This window comes from Astatotilapia calliptera, chromosome 14, assembly GCF_964374335.1.
Source record: "Astatotilapia calliptera chromosome 14, fAstCal68.1, whole genome shotgun sequence".
Taxonomy (NCBI): domain Eukaryota; kingdom Metazoa; phylum Chordata; class Actinopteri; order Cichliformes; family Cichlidae; genus Astatotilapia; species Astatotilapia calliptera.
Window position 1 is genome coordinate 39,067,159 of NC_137435.1, and position 16,059 is coordinate 39,083,217.

General features: G+C 40.2%; 1 protein-coding gene across 1 annotated transcript in view; it reads left to right on the forward strand.

The window, feature by feature from the left end:
* The window catches only part of tbx4 (T-box transcription factor 4), a 32,253-nt gene extending 16,496 nt beyond the window's left edge, over nucleotides 1–15,757 (forward strand). Inside the window, exons 5-9 of the mRNA XM_026193506.2 lie at nucleotides 82–229; nucleotides 8,036–8,188; nucleotides 12,962–13,050; nucleotides 13,188–13,423; nucleotides 13,512–15,757. Of these exons, the coding sequence (XP_026049291.2) occupies nucleotides 82–229; nucleotides 8,036–8,188; nucleotides 12,962–13,050; nucleotides 13,188–13,423; nucleotides 13,512–14,146 (1,261 nt within the window). The 3' untranslated portion in view covers nucleotides 14,147–15,757. The remainder of the gene's footprint in view (nucleotides 1–81; nucleotides 230–8,035; nucleotides 8,189–12,961; nucleotides 13,051–13,187; nucleotides 13,424–13,511) is intronic.
* The last annotated feature ends 302 nt before the right edge of the window (nucleotides 15,758–16,059 follow it).

Sequence of the window (16,059 nt, forward strand, 5' to 3'; positions counted from 1 at the left end):
GAACCTGGCATAGTCCCTGAAAAACAGCCCTGGCTCTTGAAAGCAACTATGCACTTTGTTCCATTTGTAATCTGTTTTTAGGATGGTGGCTGGGAAGGCTGAGCCGGCGATGCCAGGCAGGCTCTATGTGCACCCTGATTCCCCTGCCACTGGAGCTCACTGGATGCGGCAGCTGGTGTCATTTCAGAAGCTGAAGCTAACAAACAACCACCTGGACCCTTTTGGGCATGTGAGTAGCTATGGAGGATGTTAGTTATTTAAATAAGCATTTAGTGATTTTAGAGGCTGTAGCGCTTTGTGATGCTTGCTGTCTAACACTGCGATGTGAATTAAATGTTAATCTCATGTTTGGAATGAGATGCTGTGTCCATCCATCTTTAGAAAACACTTGGTGACTAATATTCACAATAGGTTAAAAATGGATAAAAGAATAAGATAACATTGATGGATGGCTCAATACTTCCAATATAAGTTACAAAAAATAAAAAACAGGCTTGCTAACATAGCAACCCTAGAACCGAATATAAGCTAAGCTAAAAGCTAAGATATACTTATTTATCCAAAGTTGAGAAACATTTATAAAATAGGTCAAATAAGTAGAAAGGCATATATCTTCATATCTTTAAAAATGATCAAATAAATACAATACATTAAAACACGTATGAATTTGAACAAATTTTTAAGTAATAAAAACAAAATTAATACGAACATAAAATATTTAAAACTCCAGAAAACAACAGGATTTATTAAAGGAAGTGAAACCAGCAGTGCAGTGCAATAAAGTCTGTGACGGTGCAGAGTTGAACTAAACTGTTAACATAAGAGATGATTCTCTCCTAGACAGATGTGTTCGACTGCTGAGCGTTACTGCATGTGGTACGAAAGATCATCATCCTGTAAAAGCAGGTGCTCCATTACCTGTTTGTTCAATGGCCTCGTCTCTGCCACAGCTTCAGATGTGTCAATTTCACAGCCAGTCACAGAGCCAGCTCAGTAATCCAAAGTGTCGGTGCCAACAGGGTGAAACACACTACACGAGAGAAAGATTCATACTTTAAAATGACCACTGTGCTTAAATCACTGACTGTCAGTTACAATTTAGTCAACAGTGCTTTACTGTTAACTAAACATGAAGTTATAATGAAACATGCTAATGATAAAAGATAATAAACAATTGTTTCCAAACAAATTTATGAACTTTATTGTAAAGTTGTAACTGATTATACTAAAAAATTATTAATGAGTACTATTTAATTTAATCACTACAGCCTGTACATACTTATAGTTATAGAATATTCACAACATACTTCATACCGTGTACATTATAACATACCATAATAGACCCATTTCTGTAATATACTCACATATCTATATTATTGCTAATATATATTGTAATATATCTATATCACTAAAGCACTTCTGGATGGATGCAAACTGCATTTCGTTGCCCTGTACCTGTGCATGTGCAATGACAATAAAGTTGAATTCTATTCTATTCTATTCTATTAATTAAATTCAGCTATATTTATATAGTGCTAAATAGGGATGCACCGATACCCGATACCAGTATCAGTATCGGTGCATCCCTAGTGCTAAACCACAACAACAGCTGCCTCAAGAGGCTTTATAATTCAAAGTAAATCCCCAACAGTCAAACAACCCCCGATGGGCAAGCACTTTGGTGAAAGTGGGAAGGAAAAACTCCCTTTTAACAGGAAGAAACCTCCGGCAGAACCAGGCTCAGGGAAGGGCGGGGCAGGGCCATCTGCCGCGACAAAAGACACACTGTGGAAGTACTCGTGTATAAATATATGGTGAGTGAAAAGAGGTGCGAGAAGGACAAACGCGCAGTGCGCCATGTGAAGCCTCCGGCAGCCTACACCTATTGCAGCATAACTAAGGGAGGATTCAGGGTCACCTGGTCCAGCCCTAACTATATGCTTCAGCAAAAAGGAAAGTTTGAAGCCTAATCTTAAAAGTAGAGATAGTGTCTGTTTCCCGAATCCAAGCTGGAAGCTGGTTCCACAGAAGAGGGGCCTGAAAACTGAAGGCTCTGCCTCTCATTATTCATTCTACCTCTATTTAATGTATCTGTAAACATTATTTGGATAGCTATTATAAACTATAGGTGCAACTATGGCGTGTCAGTTTAAGTGGTCTCAGAATCCCCTCTCTGTATTTTGCTGATGATGTGGTTCTGTTGCTAATATTCCTCCATGTCAAACGGGGTCAACATCCTGTATGGCTCCTGGGTGTTTCAGGATTGTTGATATGGGAGGAAGTCCAGGGTTAGGCCCAGGGCACTCTGGAGAGATAATATCACTGAGCCAATGAGCACCTTGGTGCCCTGCCAGAAGAGCTGTTGGGGAGGTGTAGGGGAGAGGGAGGCCTGAGCATCATTGCTTAAATTCCAACAATGGCAACCTGGACCTGGATAAGCAGCTGAAAGCTGGATTTTAACAAACGTGGGCTGATGTCAAGCCCAGATCTCGGTGAGATTTATGCACCAAAACCTGGTTATGTTTAGAAAATGTTTGTGTTTATGCTGAGGTTTCTTCCTGTTAAAAGGGAGTTCTTCCTTCCCACTGTCGCCAAAGTCCTTGCTCATAGGGGCCATATAATTGTTGGGGTTTTCTCTGTATGTATTATTGTAGGGTCTGCCTTACAGTATAAAGCACCTTGAGGCGACTGTTGTTGTGATTTGGCGCTGTGTAAATAAAGCTGAATTGAACTGAATATCGGACTGATAGATATGTGAGCAGCAATATCATCGTGCTGTTTTTCACAGGCTGATTCATGATGGAAAGATGGAATGAAGAGATGAAGTGTGTAAGAGAGAGAACTGCAGAGGGAGGTGAAGAGTGCGACTGTGGCAGCACTCCCCAGGGGGATCCTGGGATAGCTTGTCTGAAGCCATCCCATCAATGGGCGGGCTCATTAGGTTCATAACCTCTCAGATCAGTGGCGGGGCCTGCTGTCAGATTGAGTTGAGTGCCTTGCTAGTGATAAGGGCGAGTAATGAGGACAGAGCAAGTTAGAGGCCAGGCAGGGCCCAAATGACGCGCAGACCAGGAGGTGTGCAGTGAAACAGTGCCTCTTGAAGTAGAGCGACAGAACTCCTGATTATGCTCTTTGTATAATGTGAAAATAATACTTTTGACCATAGCTCTCACTGTTCATAGGCTGTTTAGTGTGGCATCAATAAGTTTAGTAGTAGTAAATGAATTGTGATAGAAAAATTCTCACATTGGAAATTCATGAGATAATATAATAATGTAATTAGAGTCTATTTAGTGGTCAAAAACAGCATCTAAATGTTTGATATTCTCAATATTTTATGTTGTGTTTTATCCAGGGCTGGAACCAGAGTTTAGAAATAAGGTATCACACTGAAGATGTAGCACCTGTGCTCCAGTGACCTGTGGAAAAGGCTAAAGAGGTCCTAGAATGTTTTTAAAACAGGGATGGGCTTGATTTTGTACATCTTCCACCTTTTGCAGGAGCATGTGTGCACAGAGAAGCATTTAAGGTAAAACGGAAATATTCCTTAACTTAAAATAAAAATAGCACAAAGGAAAAAGCTGCTAACTCAGTGGCTCTGGCCCCACTTTGCTTCTGATTCAGTCAAAGTGCTTTAACCAGTTATAATTCATCACGAGTCAGGTGTCAACACAGGTCACAGCTTCTCTTTTTGTAATTCATGCCTAAAAAACTAAATACTTGGTGACATCACAGTCAGTTACAGACGTTAATTCAACTGCTATTCGCTTTTGGCAATGCAACCTGTTCTACATCACCAGAAGAAACTATCTGCTCGTTCTTGCCAGCAAACAGACGCTAGCTACTCAGGATTAGCTGCTGTTAGCCAAAAGATGCTTTTAAGAAATGAATAAGTTGCTCTTCAGTGTATCCATCAGAGTATGAACGTGTGTAAATGTTGGATAGAAAACACTCATGAAGAAAAATATGTATATGTGTAGGAAAGTATTATAAAAGGACAAGTCCGTTTATCATTGTGTTATGTGTACAGACATTAATCTGTCACTTATGCACCTTTAAAACCTCAACAACAACAAAACTGTGGTGCATCTATAACTAGCCCAAGTGCTTTTCAACAGTTCATTTAAAAATATATAGATGTGTTAACAATAATAGTAAATGATATATTTAAGGGTTAACTCTGAGTTTCGTAGGAATCCAGATCTCACCAAACACCATCCGACCCATTGTTGTAATAATGGAAAGAAACATTTTAAAATGATTTCACTGGCTGTAATATGGCCAATGAAATCATTTACTTTACTACAGAAAATAACTCACTGCCTTTTCAGGACTCATCTCAATCAAAGTCAGTAATCCCCATTTTTAATCAGCTGAGATGAAAGCAATTTCTTTAACTCTTCACTGATCTAAGAGGGCTTCCCTGATCGGTGCTTTCAGTCACCCAAGAGTCTCCAGTATCACCCCCAAATAGCAGCCAGACAGCAGAGCAGACAAAGGTCAACAGAGAGCCTCCATTGAACCAGCCAATAGCTTTATCTCTGTCTCCACCCTGCCTCAGCAACAGAAGCAAGTGAGCGAGGGGCTGGTCACTGTTGAACCTGTGCCTAGCTCCCCATGCCCTCTTCAACCTTTGATTCTCTTTGGGAGTTCCCTGGAGGTGAAGACTCCTCAGGAGAGTGTCTGGCAAAAGAAGGAGGGAGTCGAGGTGCATAGCTTGACGATTATCAGCCCTGACAGAGCTGGACTAGCGCTGACCCTGCCCTACTGTTGCTAACGCTTCACTGGGCACAGCACTGGGAGAAGAGTGATGCTATTGAGCTGACCTGCAGATACCTAACAATGTAAACACTACACACATGCCACCTGCTATATACTGGCACATAGCAACACTCACCTGTGATGGAAATGAAACATCAAGATCTCACTCAACGCGTTAATCATGTTGCAACTAAAGGGTTCAGTTTAAGATGAGATTCAGAGGGAAATGTTTGGTACTTTAACGAGCATAGTGTGCACATGGGAGACGTTGGCCTGCAGGGCATTCAGCCAGAAAGGTTGTTAACATTTTAAAAAGGTCTGTTTTAAAACTGCTACACACTGACATCACACAGTCTGGAATTCATTGTTTCATATTTACAGGAAGACATAAGTGAGAGTTGCATTGATTTGCACAAAAACATAATAAATGTCCAAAATGAAAAAAATTACCATTTTAAGAAAGAAATAAGGTCATTTTAATGCAAGTAACAGGGCAATATTTACAACTGTGTAGCATAACCTCTGAACAAGAGTCCAAAAAATCATCTGGGAAAAGAGGAGAGAGGATTGTGACTGCTCAACAGTCTCTGATTTCCTCTGTGATATTTTTCATTTTGGGTTGATCCAATTGTTTTCATCTATTTCTGTTGTAATAGATGCAGTATGCAGTTTAGAATTGTCTTGCTGAAATATGCAAAGCCTCTTCTGAAAAGGACAGTGTCTGAATGGAACTATATCTTACGCTAAAAACAGAAATTGTTACAAAATTGTTCCACAATTTGACGTTTTTTGGAGATGGCGACGAACTGCTTCCCATTTTTATAGCCAGTCGTGTCACAGGTAAACTGTTTATTTGCAAAATGTCCCTACAGCACTTACTTTTCCAGCCGTCTAATTCAAAATGATTTCATATTTTTTAGTGAACACAGCACCCCCCCACACACACACAGACACACAGTGTCAGTGGCACGGAGACCATCTGCAGCAAAAACAGTAATTATGATTATTTGGTGTCAGTGTTCATGCTGTGAGATAAGTTCTACCTGTTGTTAAAACTAGATTAACTTGATTAGAAAGGCGCTGCATACATTCCAGTTCATTTACCATAACACTAAGATTATTGGTAATCTTCCAGTGCAGTGATAAAGTATTTTCCCCTGCTCGATTTCTTACTTTTTTGCATATTTGTCACATTTAAATGTTTCAAATCATCAAACGTTTTTTAATAGGGGGAGCTGAGCAAATACAAAATGCAGTTGTGATGATTTAATGTATAAAGGGAAACGAGTTAGTCAAACCTTCCTGGCCCATTTTGAAAAACCTAATAACTGGTTGTGCCACCCTTGGCAGCAAGAACTGCAATGAGTCTTTCAGATGAATGTGTGGTTCTGCTTTGCAGAATTGTTTTAATTCAACTACACTTGTAGCGTTTCAAGCATGAACAGTATGTTTAAGATTATACCAAAGTATCTCAAATGGATTTAAGTCCACAGAATATTTTCGGGGATCATCAAGATGTTTTTTGGCAGATGTGAGATGAGCTTTGATGTTCTTTTTGGTCAGCAGTGGTTTTCTCCTTTGAACTCTACCATGGACACCCTTTCTGTCCAGTCTCTTTCTTACTGTTGAATCATAAACTCTGACCATAACTGAGGCGAGTGAGGCTTGCAGTTCTTTAGATGTGCCCATGGCAGGCCAGCCACTCATGGGAAGGTTCACCAGCACTTCCAGTTTTCTCCATGTGTGGAGAAATGATTCTCACTGTGATTTGCTGGAATCCCAAAGCCTTGGAAATGACTCTGTGACTCTGTTCAGGCTGACAGATGTCAGTGACCTTGTCTTCTCAGCTGTTCCCTTAGATTGAGGCACAAGCCTCCTTCGCTTTGTCAGACTCGTCTATCTACTGGTTTAACAGGTCTGGCAGTAATCGAGCCTGATTGTGGCCAGTGAAACTAAACTTCACTGAACTTAAAAAATGTGGTTAATCATAAATGATATCTATTATCAATTTTATTATTTTCCATTGCTCAAAAACAAGTCACATAATAACTTTTTCTGAGCTCCAAAATCAGTTGACATGTGCTGCTGCTCTGGATTACCTCAGATTTTCAACCTCTGACACTATGAAGCTAATATAAAAGGAAGAATTCAGAATCTAATCATCGACCATGAATACCACAACCTGCTCTGTATCACTTCAACATACTGCATTACTGCAGATTTTCCCCACAGTACTGCAAACCCACCGTTTTAGCCTCCACTAAACTTTAACTAAACCCCGGGTACAGTGTTATGTTTTCTTATTTTCAGCAACACAAATCAGTGTGTTTGTTTTTCATTTTGTTTCACCAAAACATAATTAAGCAAAACATCTGATTTATAAACTCTAAAATTAATAAGGAAATTATATTTAAGATTTAAACGTTACTCTCTAAGCTTCCTCCTGTCCTCTCTTTGGTATTTCTTTCTCCATCTCTTATTATGACAGTAACATTTTTTATCTTTCTGGGAAATATAGCAACCACACATTAGCTAACAGCCATATTTGTGACAAACTGCAGAGGAACGCTTTGTATATTTGCTGATAATTATTTGAAATTACTGCCCTCTTTTATAAGTTTCTGCTTTTAAAATGAAATAACTTCTGCTTCTTTCTCTTATGCAGCGCTAGCAAGATGATGAAATACAGCAAACACCACTTTATTTTACGCACACAGGGATAAGGACAAGTTGATGTGTTGAGGGTGGGCAGTGGAAGCTGTCATGCTGTCACTGGAAATTATTAATTGTTCAAGAGTAATATGCATTAATTTGCATTTATCACCTTTAATTGCTCATTAACTGAAGATTCTACATGGCCGATTTTAAAGCCTGGTTATCACAGACTAAAAACATTTTTATGTTGATTCATTCTTTAAGTTCAGCCTTTCCAAACAAGCTGAGTTGATCTACATGGATTCATCCTTTAGCCCTCCAAAAGCACTGTGCACAGGGATATTGCATCGTTTTGTCTTGTGAGTTGCAGAGTGGGATCTCCATGAATCCAGTTTGTTGTCCATACTTCACAAATGCTCGACTGGATCATCTAGGAAGTTTGAAAGCTGGGTCACTGGCTTAGTTGTGTTGAACTGTTTTGAGACGTTTCTGTGGTATGATGTGGAGTCTGTGGTTTTAATGCTGTACTGTAGCTGATTGATGTGTGTGTCCTCTAGTCACCATTCACATCAGGTATGCTCAGTAATTTTGAAAATAAATGCCTTCTTTTTCTTGCTAGATCATCTTGAACTCCATGCACAAGTACCAGCCCAGGCTACACATAGTCAAAGCTGATGAGAACAATGCCTTTGGATCAAAGAACACTGCTTACTGCACCCATGTCTTTCACGAGACAGCCTTCATCTCCGTAACCTCTTATCAAAACCACAAGGTATGTCTCGGATGTATGCTATAATAATTAGCATGTGGTTTAGAATAGTCTTAAGTGCTCAAAGGGTATTAAGTGTTTTATCTAAATGTGAAGAAAAGCACCATAACCCTGACCACATAAAGCAAAAATCAAACAAAAAACAACCATAACCACGCAACTTCATGTTTTTAGTTTCTATGTCTATCTCAGTGGGACTTCCTGGTTAAATAAAGGTAATACCAATAATAAATAATTAAAGCTGTATTCATGCTTCCTCCTATTTTTGATCACTCCCCAAATCTTGTTCAGGCAACTTCCAGTTTCTCTGTGGAGATTCAATTCAATTCAATTTTATTTATATAGCGCCAAATCACAACAAAAGTCGCCTCAAGGCGCTTCATAGATACAGAGAAAAACCCAACAATCATATGACCCCCTATGAGCAAGCACTTTGGCGACAGTGGGAAGGAAAAACTCCCTTTTAACAGGAAGAAACCTCCGGCAGAACCAGGCTCAGGGAGGGGCGGGGCCATCTGCTGCGACCGGTTGGGGTGAGAGAAGGAAGACAGGATAAAAGACATGCTGTGGAAGAGAGACAGAGGTTAATAACAGATATGATTCAAGTTACGACTTTTACTTCCTCTAGATAGTCAAGTTTGATCGTCTTCTCGGCGCTCCGCCAGGGCCGTGACCGACCCCGGCGGGGCCGATCCGAGGACCTCACTAAACCATCCAATCGGTAGTAGCGACGGGCGGTGTGTACAAAGGGCAGGGACTAAAGAGATAAAATTGGTTAACACACCAAACGACTTCTGTGACAAACTGAGCTGACTTTCATGTCGAAGGTCTTCACTGCTGTTCTCTTTCTAAAACCCTAAGAGCAAACATCAAGAGTCTCAATGCAGTACATCAGCAGGACCACCAGCCTTAACTGTAGCACATGTTCACTGTACATTGGTGCAAGTGGTCAGAACAGGATTCCCGGGAAGTGATTTTCAAGAGGAAGGAAGTATGGAAGTACTGCAGAAGCACTAGGAATAACCTTGACAGGAATAGTGACTGAATTTTCCATTTATCAGCTGTATTTAGATAACACCAAATCACCACAGACATTGCCTCAAGGCACTTTATGTTGGAAGGCAAAGAACAACAACACTACAGAGATAACCCCGACAATTATCAACCTCCTTTAAGCACTTTGGTCATTTTTGGTCATTTTTAGTTCAGACATGTAAACAATATACATTTAGAAAGGAAATAAGAGAGAAATAAAATACTATACAAAAAAATCAATACATTTCAATGTAGCTGCCGTTCTGTACACACTTATTTAATCCCACCCCTTTGCCACAAATTATCAGTTAATATTTAGTCAGCTTCCTTACTGATATAATTTGTAATAAAAATAGTGAACAAATTTCTTGTATACTATATACTATAATATCACATCATGATTTTTTTTTTAAATAGAGACACTTAATTTAAATATTTTCCTTTTCTTTATAGTTTGAGAAGATCATATTTTTAAAACTCTTTTGGTGACAGTGAGAAGAACAGGACGAAGGAAGGAGTCGTCTGTAAAATCAGACTGGGGGGGGGACTCCCAACGGCCTAGACCAATCTGTGGGGACACACCCACCTGGAGGGCAAAACAGCACTGCCATCCAGCTTTCCCCTGAACTTCTTTGAGTTTAATTTAGCCAAAATGCCAGATAGTTGCTGTGCTAAGCAATGTTTGTTTACAGCTACAGTACCAGAGGGGTGTAGAGTATGGAGCAAGGTGTGAACACACCTACCTGCCTCCTATTCTACATTCTAAATGCACCAGCAACCACGAGTAAATCAGCAGTCTGAGAGTGCTCTGACTATTATAGTTATAAGATACTATGAGGTTTTTAGATAAGATGAGACCTGATCATTCAAGACCTTATACGTGATGAGAAGAATTTAGCCAGTGAAGAGAAGCCAATATGGGAGAAATATGTTATCTCTGTCTAGTCCCTGTCACCTGGGACAAAAAATCAGCCCGGGCATTTTGACTAGTGACCGGCCCACCAGGTATTATAGGAAAAGCCATAAAGCCTTTATAATAAACTTAAACCTACACCATCCTCCCTATTCTGGTATTCTAAACAGTACTTAGCAAAAATAAAAAACAACCTAATTTATAATTACATATACCTCACTAATACTCCCAGCAAAAAAAGAAAAGAAAGAAAAGTAGGGAACCACTCCCCCACCCTCTGCCTCAAGATGCTTAATTGACAAAACCGATTTTAATTATAAAGAACAACAAAATAAACTACCACAGCTATGCAGATGACACACAAATATATATCACAATGTCACCAGGAGACCGAGGCCCTGTACAGGCTCTTGGTAAATGCATTGAGGAAATTAATGACTGGTTGTGCCACAATTTTCTCCAACTAAACAAAAACAAAACTGAGGTAATAGTCTTTGGCGCCAAAGAAAAACGATTACAGGTCACCAGAGAACTTCAATCTATACATCTAAAAACCACAAACCAGGCGAGAAATTTGGGTGTAGTGATGGATGCAGACCTAAACTTAGAAAAACACATTAAGACAATAACAAAGTCAGCTTACTATCACCTCAAGAATATTTCAAGGATAAAAGATCTGATGTCTCAACAGGACCTGGAAAAACTAGTCCATGCATTCATCTTTAGTAGGCTTGATTACTGTAACAGCATCTTTACAGGTCTACCTAAAAAATCAGTCAGACAACTACAGCTCATTCAGAACTCTGCTGCTCGAGTCCTCACTAAGACCAAAAAAGTGGACCACATCAGTCCAGCTCTGAGGTCTTTACACTGGCTGCCTGTCCGTCAGAGGATAGACTTTAAAGTTCTGATGCTGGCCTATAAAGCTCTGAATGGTTTAGGACCAAAATACATCAATGACCTCCTGACCCAGTATGAACCTTCCAGATCCCTCAGGTCATCTGGATCCGGTCTTTTATCAGTTCCCAGAGTCAGAACCAGACATGGAGAAGCTGCATTCAGCTTTTATGCTCCTTATATCTGGAACAAACTCCCAGAAAGCCTCAGATCAGCTGAAACACTCAGTTTATTTAAATCCAGGTTGAAGACTCACCTGTTCTCAGCTGCATTTGAATAAAGCACCAAATCCACACTTTAAGCTTAAATTTCAAAACTTACATTTAACTACTGATTTTATCTACTGTTCTGATTTTATCTGTTTTGATTTTATATACTGTTTTGTTTGTTTGTTTGTTTGTTAAGTGGGTTTAGAGCTCTGGGTAGCTCCCCAGCTGGGTCTAGACTGGGTCTAGAGAGTATTTTAAATTCAGGGAATTTAAAATAGAAAGTAGCTCGTCCACAGAAGGACTGGTAGCTCCCCTTACGATAAGGGTTCAGATCGCGCGAACAGGTGTGAAATGTGTGTGTTTAGTTAGTTTATTTGCTTGTTTTAATCAATTTTAAATCATGCTTTTTATTTGTTCTTGTTTCTAATGTCTCTGTAAAGCACTTTGAATCACCTTGTTGTTGAATTGTGCTATACAAATAAATTTGCCTTGCCTTGCCTTAATGCACGTATCAAACAAATGCACAGAAATCTATTATTTTTCTACAGTAATTAAATAGATTCAACATCTTTCTTCAACAGAATTGCAAACTGCACAGATGGTACCTTCCCAAAGGGAAGAATACTATAACTTACTAGGGTATATTAGACTTAATATTTACTGAACACAATAATTGATTTCTATACATTTTACATCAGATGAAAACTTTGGTTGTAAGATTCAGATGATTATTTAATAAAAGCGAGATATTTTAAATGAGAATAAGAAAGAAAAGTATTTCTTTGTGCCCCCCTCTCCCTGTTAATGCCCTACATGCCCCCCTGGCAACACTTTGCTAGAGCCGCCCCTGCACAGTTACCAGCTGTCAGCTACTTAGAAAAGGATCCTGGTGTTATTTGTCTCTCAGAAACAGTTCATAACTTCCCTTCAACTCATCCATGTCACCTAAAAGGTAAACCTGTTCCTCCATCACAGCTCTGATGATCCAGTAAGGGCATCTCCTGGTTTCATCTTCATGTTTCCCTCTCACCAGATATACAAACCGACATCATGACCAGCAGCTTTTACAGCTGTGGCTCCAGCAAACATCAGCTGATACTAGAAATTAATATTAAATAAATTCTAACAACAGCTGATCAAGCTTAAACGTGCTGCTGTTGTTTAGCGTGACCTGTGCTGGTTTCCTCTTTCCGGCGCAGAGAAAAAAGCCGATCAGCCGATCAACTTTCTAGCTGAAGTAGTACGGGACAAATCGCGTTCCTTTGTTTTCCTTTGACCTCCTCGGCTGTAATTGTCCAGCCCAGAGTCGATCATGACCAACTGGCCAATCCACCACCATTCATTTATACTGTTAAAAAAAGAAAAGAAATAAAACCCCATCGGCCCATAAAAATGAAAAATCACGAGCGGCCCACCGGGCAAATGCCCGATGGCCAGTCCAGCCCTGCCTGTCACTACTCTTGCTTCAGCATTTTGCTTTCCAGGGAGTTTTTAAGACAAATTGATTAGAATTATTAATCATTTTATCAATTAATTAATTCTAATTAAAGTATGAAAACATAATGTGAAGTCTTTTTGCTTTTAAAGGGTAGAGTCAGACCGTTTTGGTCAGAGCTCACAGTTATAGACTGATGAAATGGAAATGTAACTATAAAAGCTCTTGCCCAGTATCAGCAGGGACTTTTTCAGAATAACAGCTTTATTAAGGTCTCATTTTCCTAGATCACTCAGCTGAAAATAGAAAACAATCCATTTGCTAAAGGATTCCGAGGCAGTGAAGAAGGAGATCTGCGTGTCTCAAGACTTCAAGGGTATGTTTACAGAAAAAGGAACCAGGAAAGTAAAGCTGATCTCATAAATCCATTTAGGACACTATAACTGTCAGTGAGGGTATGTATACACGGCAAACTAAATATACTTCTACTCTATCACTTCTACTCACCTACAGGAAAGAGTATCCCGTGATTTCAAAGAACATGGTTCGCCAAAGGCTCATTTCAACGCACAGTCACCTAGCGGGGAAACTTGGAGCAGGAGTTCTCGCGGGGCATCCTCAAGTACTGTCCTCTTACCAGTATGATACTGGGGTTCCTTTGTCTAACCCAGACTCCCAAGATCCCATTTCTACTCACTTCCCACAAAGCAGAGATCCCAATCTTCTTTATCACTGCTTCAAACACAGAGGTATGTTCTGCTGATAAGTGTGCAACATCACAGACGCCATTGGCTGCAATTGCCATTAACTGCAGTTTTCTTTGTAACAACGTTGCAGATAACGGGCGACACTTGGAGCTCGGATGTAAACGGTCATACCTGGAGACATCAACTGCAGTCTCAGATGAGCATTACTTTCGGTCGCCTCCTTCTTACGAATCACCCTTACTCTCTCATCCATATCGCACTGAGGCAATCACTTCTAGAGAGGCGTGTATGTATGGCGGTATGGAAACAGAGTCTGGATCCGGGGCGGCAGACGCAGATGACCTAACCAACTCTCCTTCAATTAATTGTAATATGTGGGCTACAGTGCAGCCGTACCCTCGCTACGGCATGGAAGGCGTACCCTACCAGCCTTTTACTGCTCACTTCACCAACTCAGCCACGGTCGCGCCATCGGTGGTGTCACGACCACAAGCTGACTTGGGCGTCTACAACTCGGCCGCAGTCCAGCGAGGTCTGCCTGTGATACCACCTTCAACCTCTTCTTCATCAAGCTCTCCATCTTTCCCGGGATCCAGAGATAGTTCAGGTCATCCACCTCTGTACCACAGGAAACCAGGATCGCCACTCCTACCTCACCGAGATTTCTCCAGCTATTCAGCACAGGGTACAATATCCATCCGGGAGCAGGCTTATCAGTACCAAGTTGGGCTGAGTAGCACAGGGAGTAACTGGACTGACAGCTAATGTCAGTCACTGGAGACATCAGTTTTCTCATATGAAGGTTTCCAGAATCCCACTGTGGGGTGTCAGTGCCAAGCAATGCTAATGAACTACAGTCATGTTGCTTTACACCCACGTGTTCATACTGAATCAATATTCCATCCAATGCTGTAGGTGGCAAACAGTGACAGACCTGCTCTTTACTTAGTCAGATGTGCTATAAGCCAGTGATCAGGTGGAGTGGGGCGGTTCGGTCACACTCAAATGCAAATCATTGGTTTCAATGACACTTGAGGTATGTCAGAGGCATCGCTACGGGTACAAAAAGTGTTACGGTTGTCAGTGTCTTGTCCTATCAAGGTAGCATTAGCAGAAAAACACTTAGCAGGAGGACAAAGAAAATTAAATAAACAGAAGTTAACAGCTGCCCTGTTTAGTCTGAGAGACACGAGTGCTTTTCAGTCCCAAAATAAAGAACGGTCGCTGGTAATTGCTTTTTTAAAATTAATGTCAATAAAATGCATAAAAAGACCCCAAAAACAATCTGGTCATGTCCCAAATCTGTCTTTTTAATGACTTCTGTGGTATGTCTTTGTGTATACCACGAGCCAATCAAATGCTAGATAGACAGAAGTACATATTGTAGCACAACTTCAAGTGTGTGACCTCGATCGAGTCAAAGCTGTGCTGTCATCTCGAGTACACCTCTGGCTTTTTGCTTCATCGTGGAGATTTCAGTGTGTTGAACACTTGAACTACACCAACATGCACTTTGTTCTCATTTTGACAAACAGTCCATTCCATGTTGGGTGACGATGAGTCGATCGGTATTTCTTATAGCAGCAGATTGGTGTACATGGGATTGGCTCACCAAAAGAAATGACAATGGGCAATTTTATTCTTTAGTTTTGAGTTTTAATTATGCACATGTGCCAAAAATAGAGTTGTTACACTTTTATCTGCAGAGCAAGAATGCATTAAACCCAGTGTAAAATAAGACTGATCAAAATACAAGGAAGATAAATCCAAGTTCACGTCATAAACTCATGTGCACTGGCATTAGAAAGCTAGCAAGACAATCTTTCCCCATGTTGTTGTACATACATAAATGAAGTGAAAGCTGTACCACAATCCACCATGATGGCAATTGTTAATATGTACGTTTCTACAGCTTGTTTGTCGTGTGATACTGGCACTTAAGAAAAAATGTTGCGAGTATAAGATTCAGCCACGGCACTGTGGTGGGTCGTCAACGTTTGGCTCCAAAGTGAAGACTCGAAATCACACTGAACAGCAAAGAGTGCTCAGGAGGAACCAGATGGGAGCTTAAAGAGCTGTTGTTAAGCCAGCACGAGTACTAGAAAAGACAGCGCCTCGCCAGTCCGACTCCCAGATTACTTACTAGGAAAAAAATCCCTGCACAACATAAAACAGCCTGAGCGGACAAGGAACAGGACGTCCTCAGTAGAACTGCATTCAGTAAAAATCGGAACTTGTATTGCCAACGAAAGCTTCTTTGTACGAAATGATATAGGTTTGTACATTGTCCTTTTATTTCATGTAAATTCAATATAACATTTTTGAATATTTGGACATTTTTGCACATGTGATAAATAAACATTTTCATGAATCTAACTGTCTGACATAATTACTTAAAGACACTAAATGACATTTCATTACAATTTCCTTATTATTATGAGGAAAAATGTTCAGAATTTATATTTAAAGCTATTAAAAGCTGATGATAAATAATGCCAAGTCCCATAAATAGCATTCCAGATGATTTTGCTGCCTAACGACAGTTTATGGTCTATGACGATGAGTCAATCAAAATTTCACTGAGCAAATATTTGACATTTGAAAAATGTTGGCGTTGGGCATAATTCATTGTGTTGGTTGTGGTTTGACTGATGCAGAGTGTCCAAGTTTTACTGTTA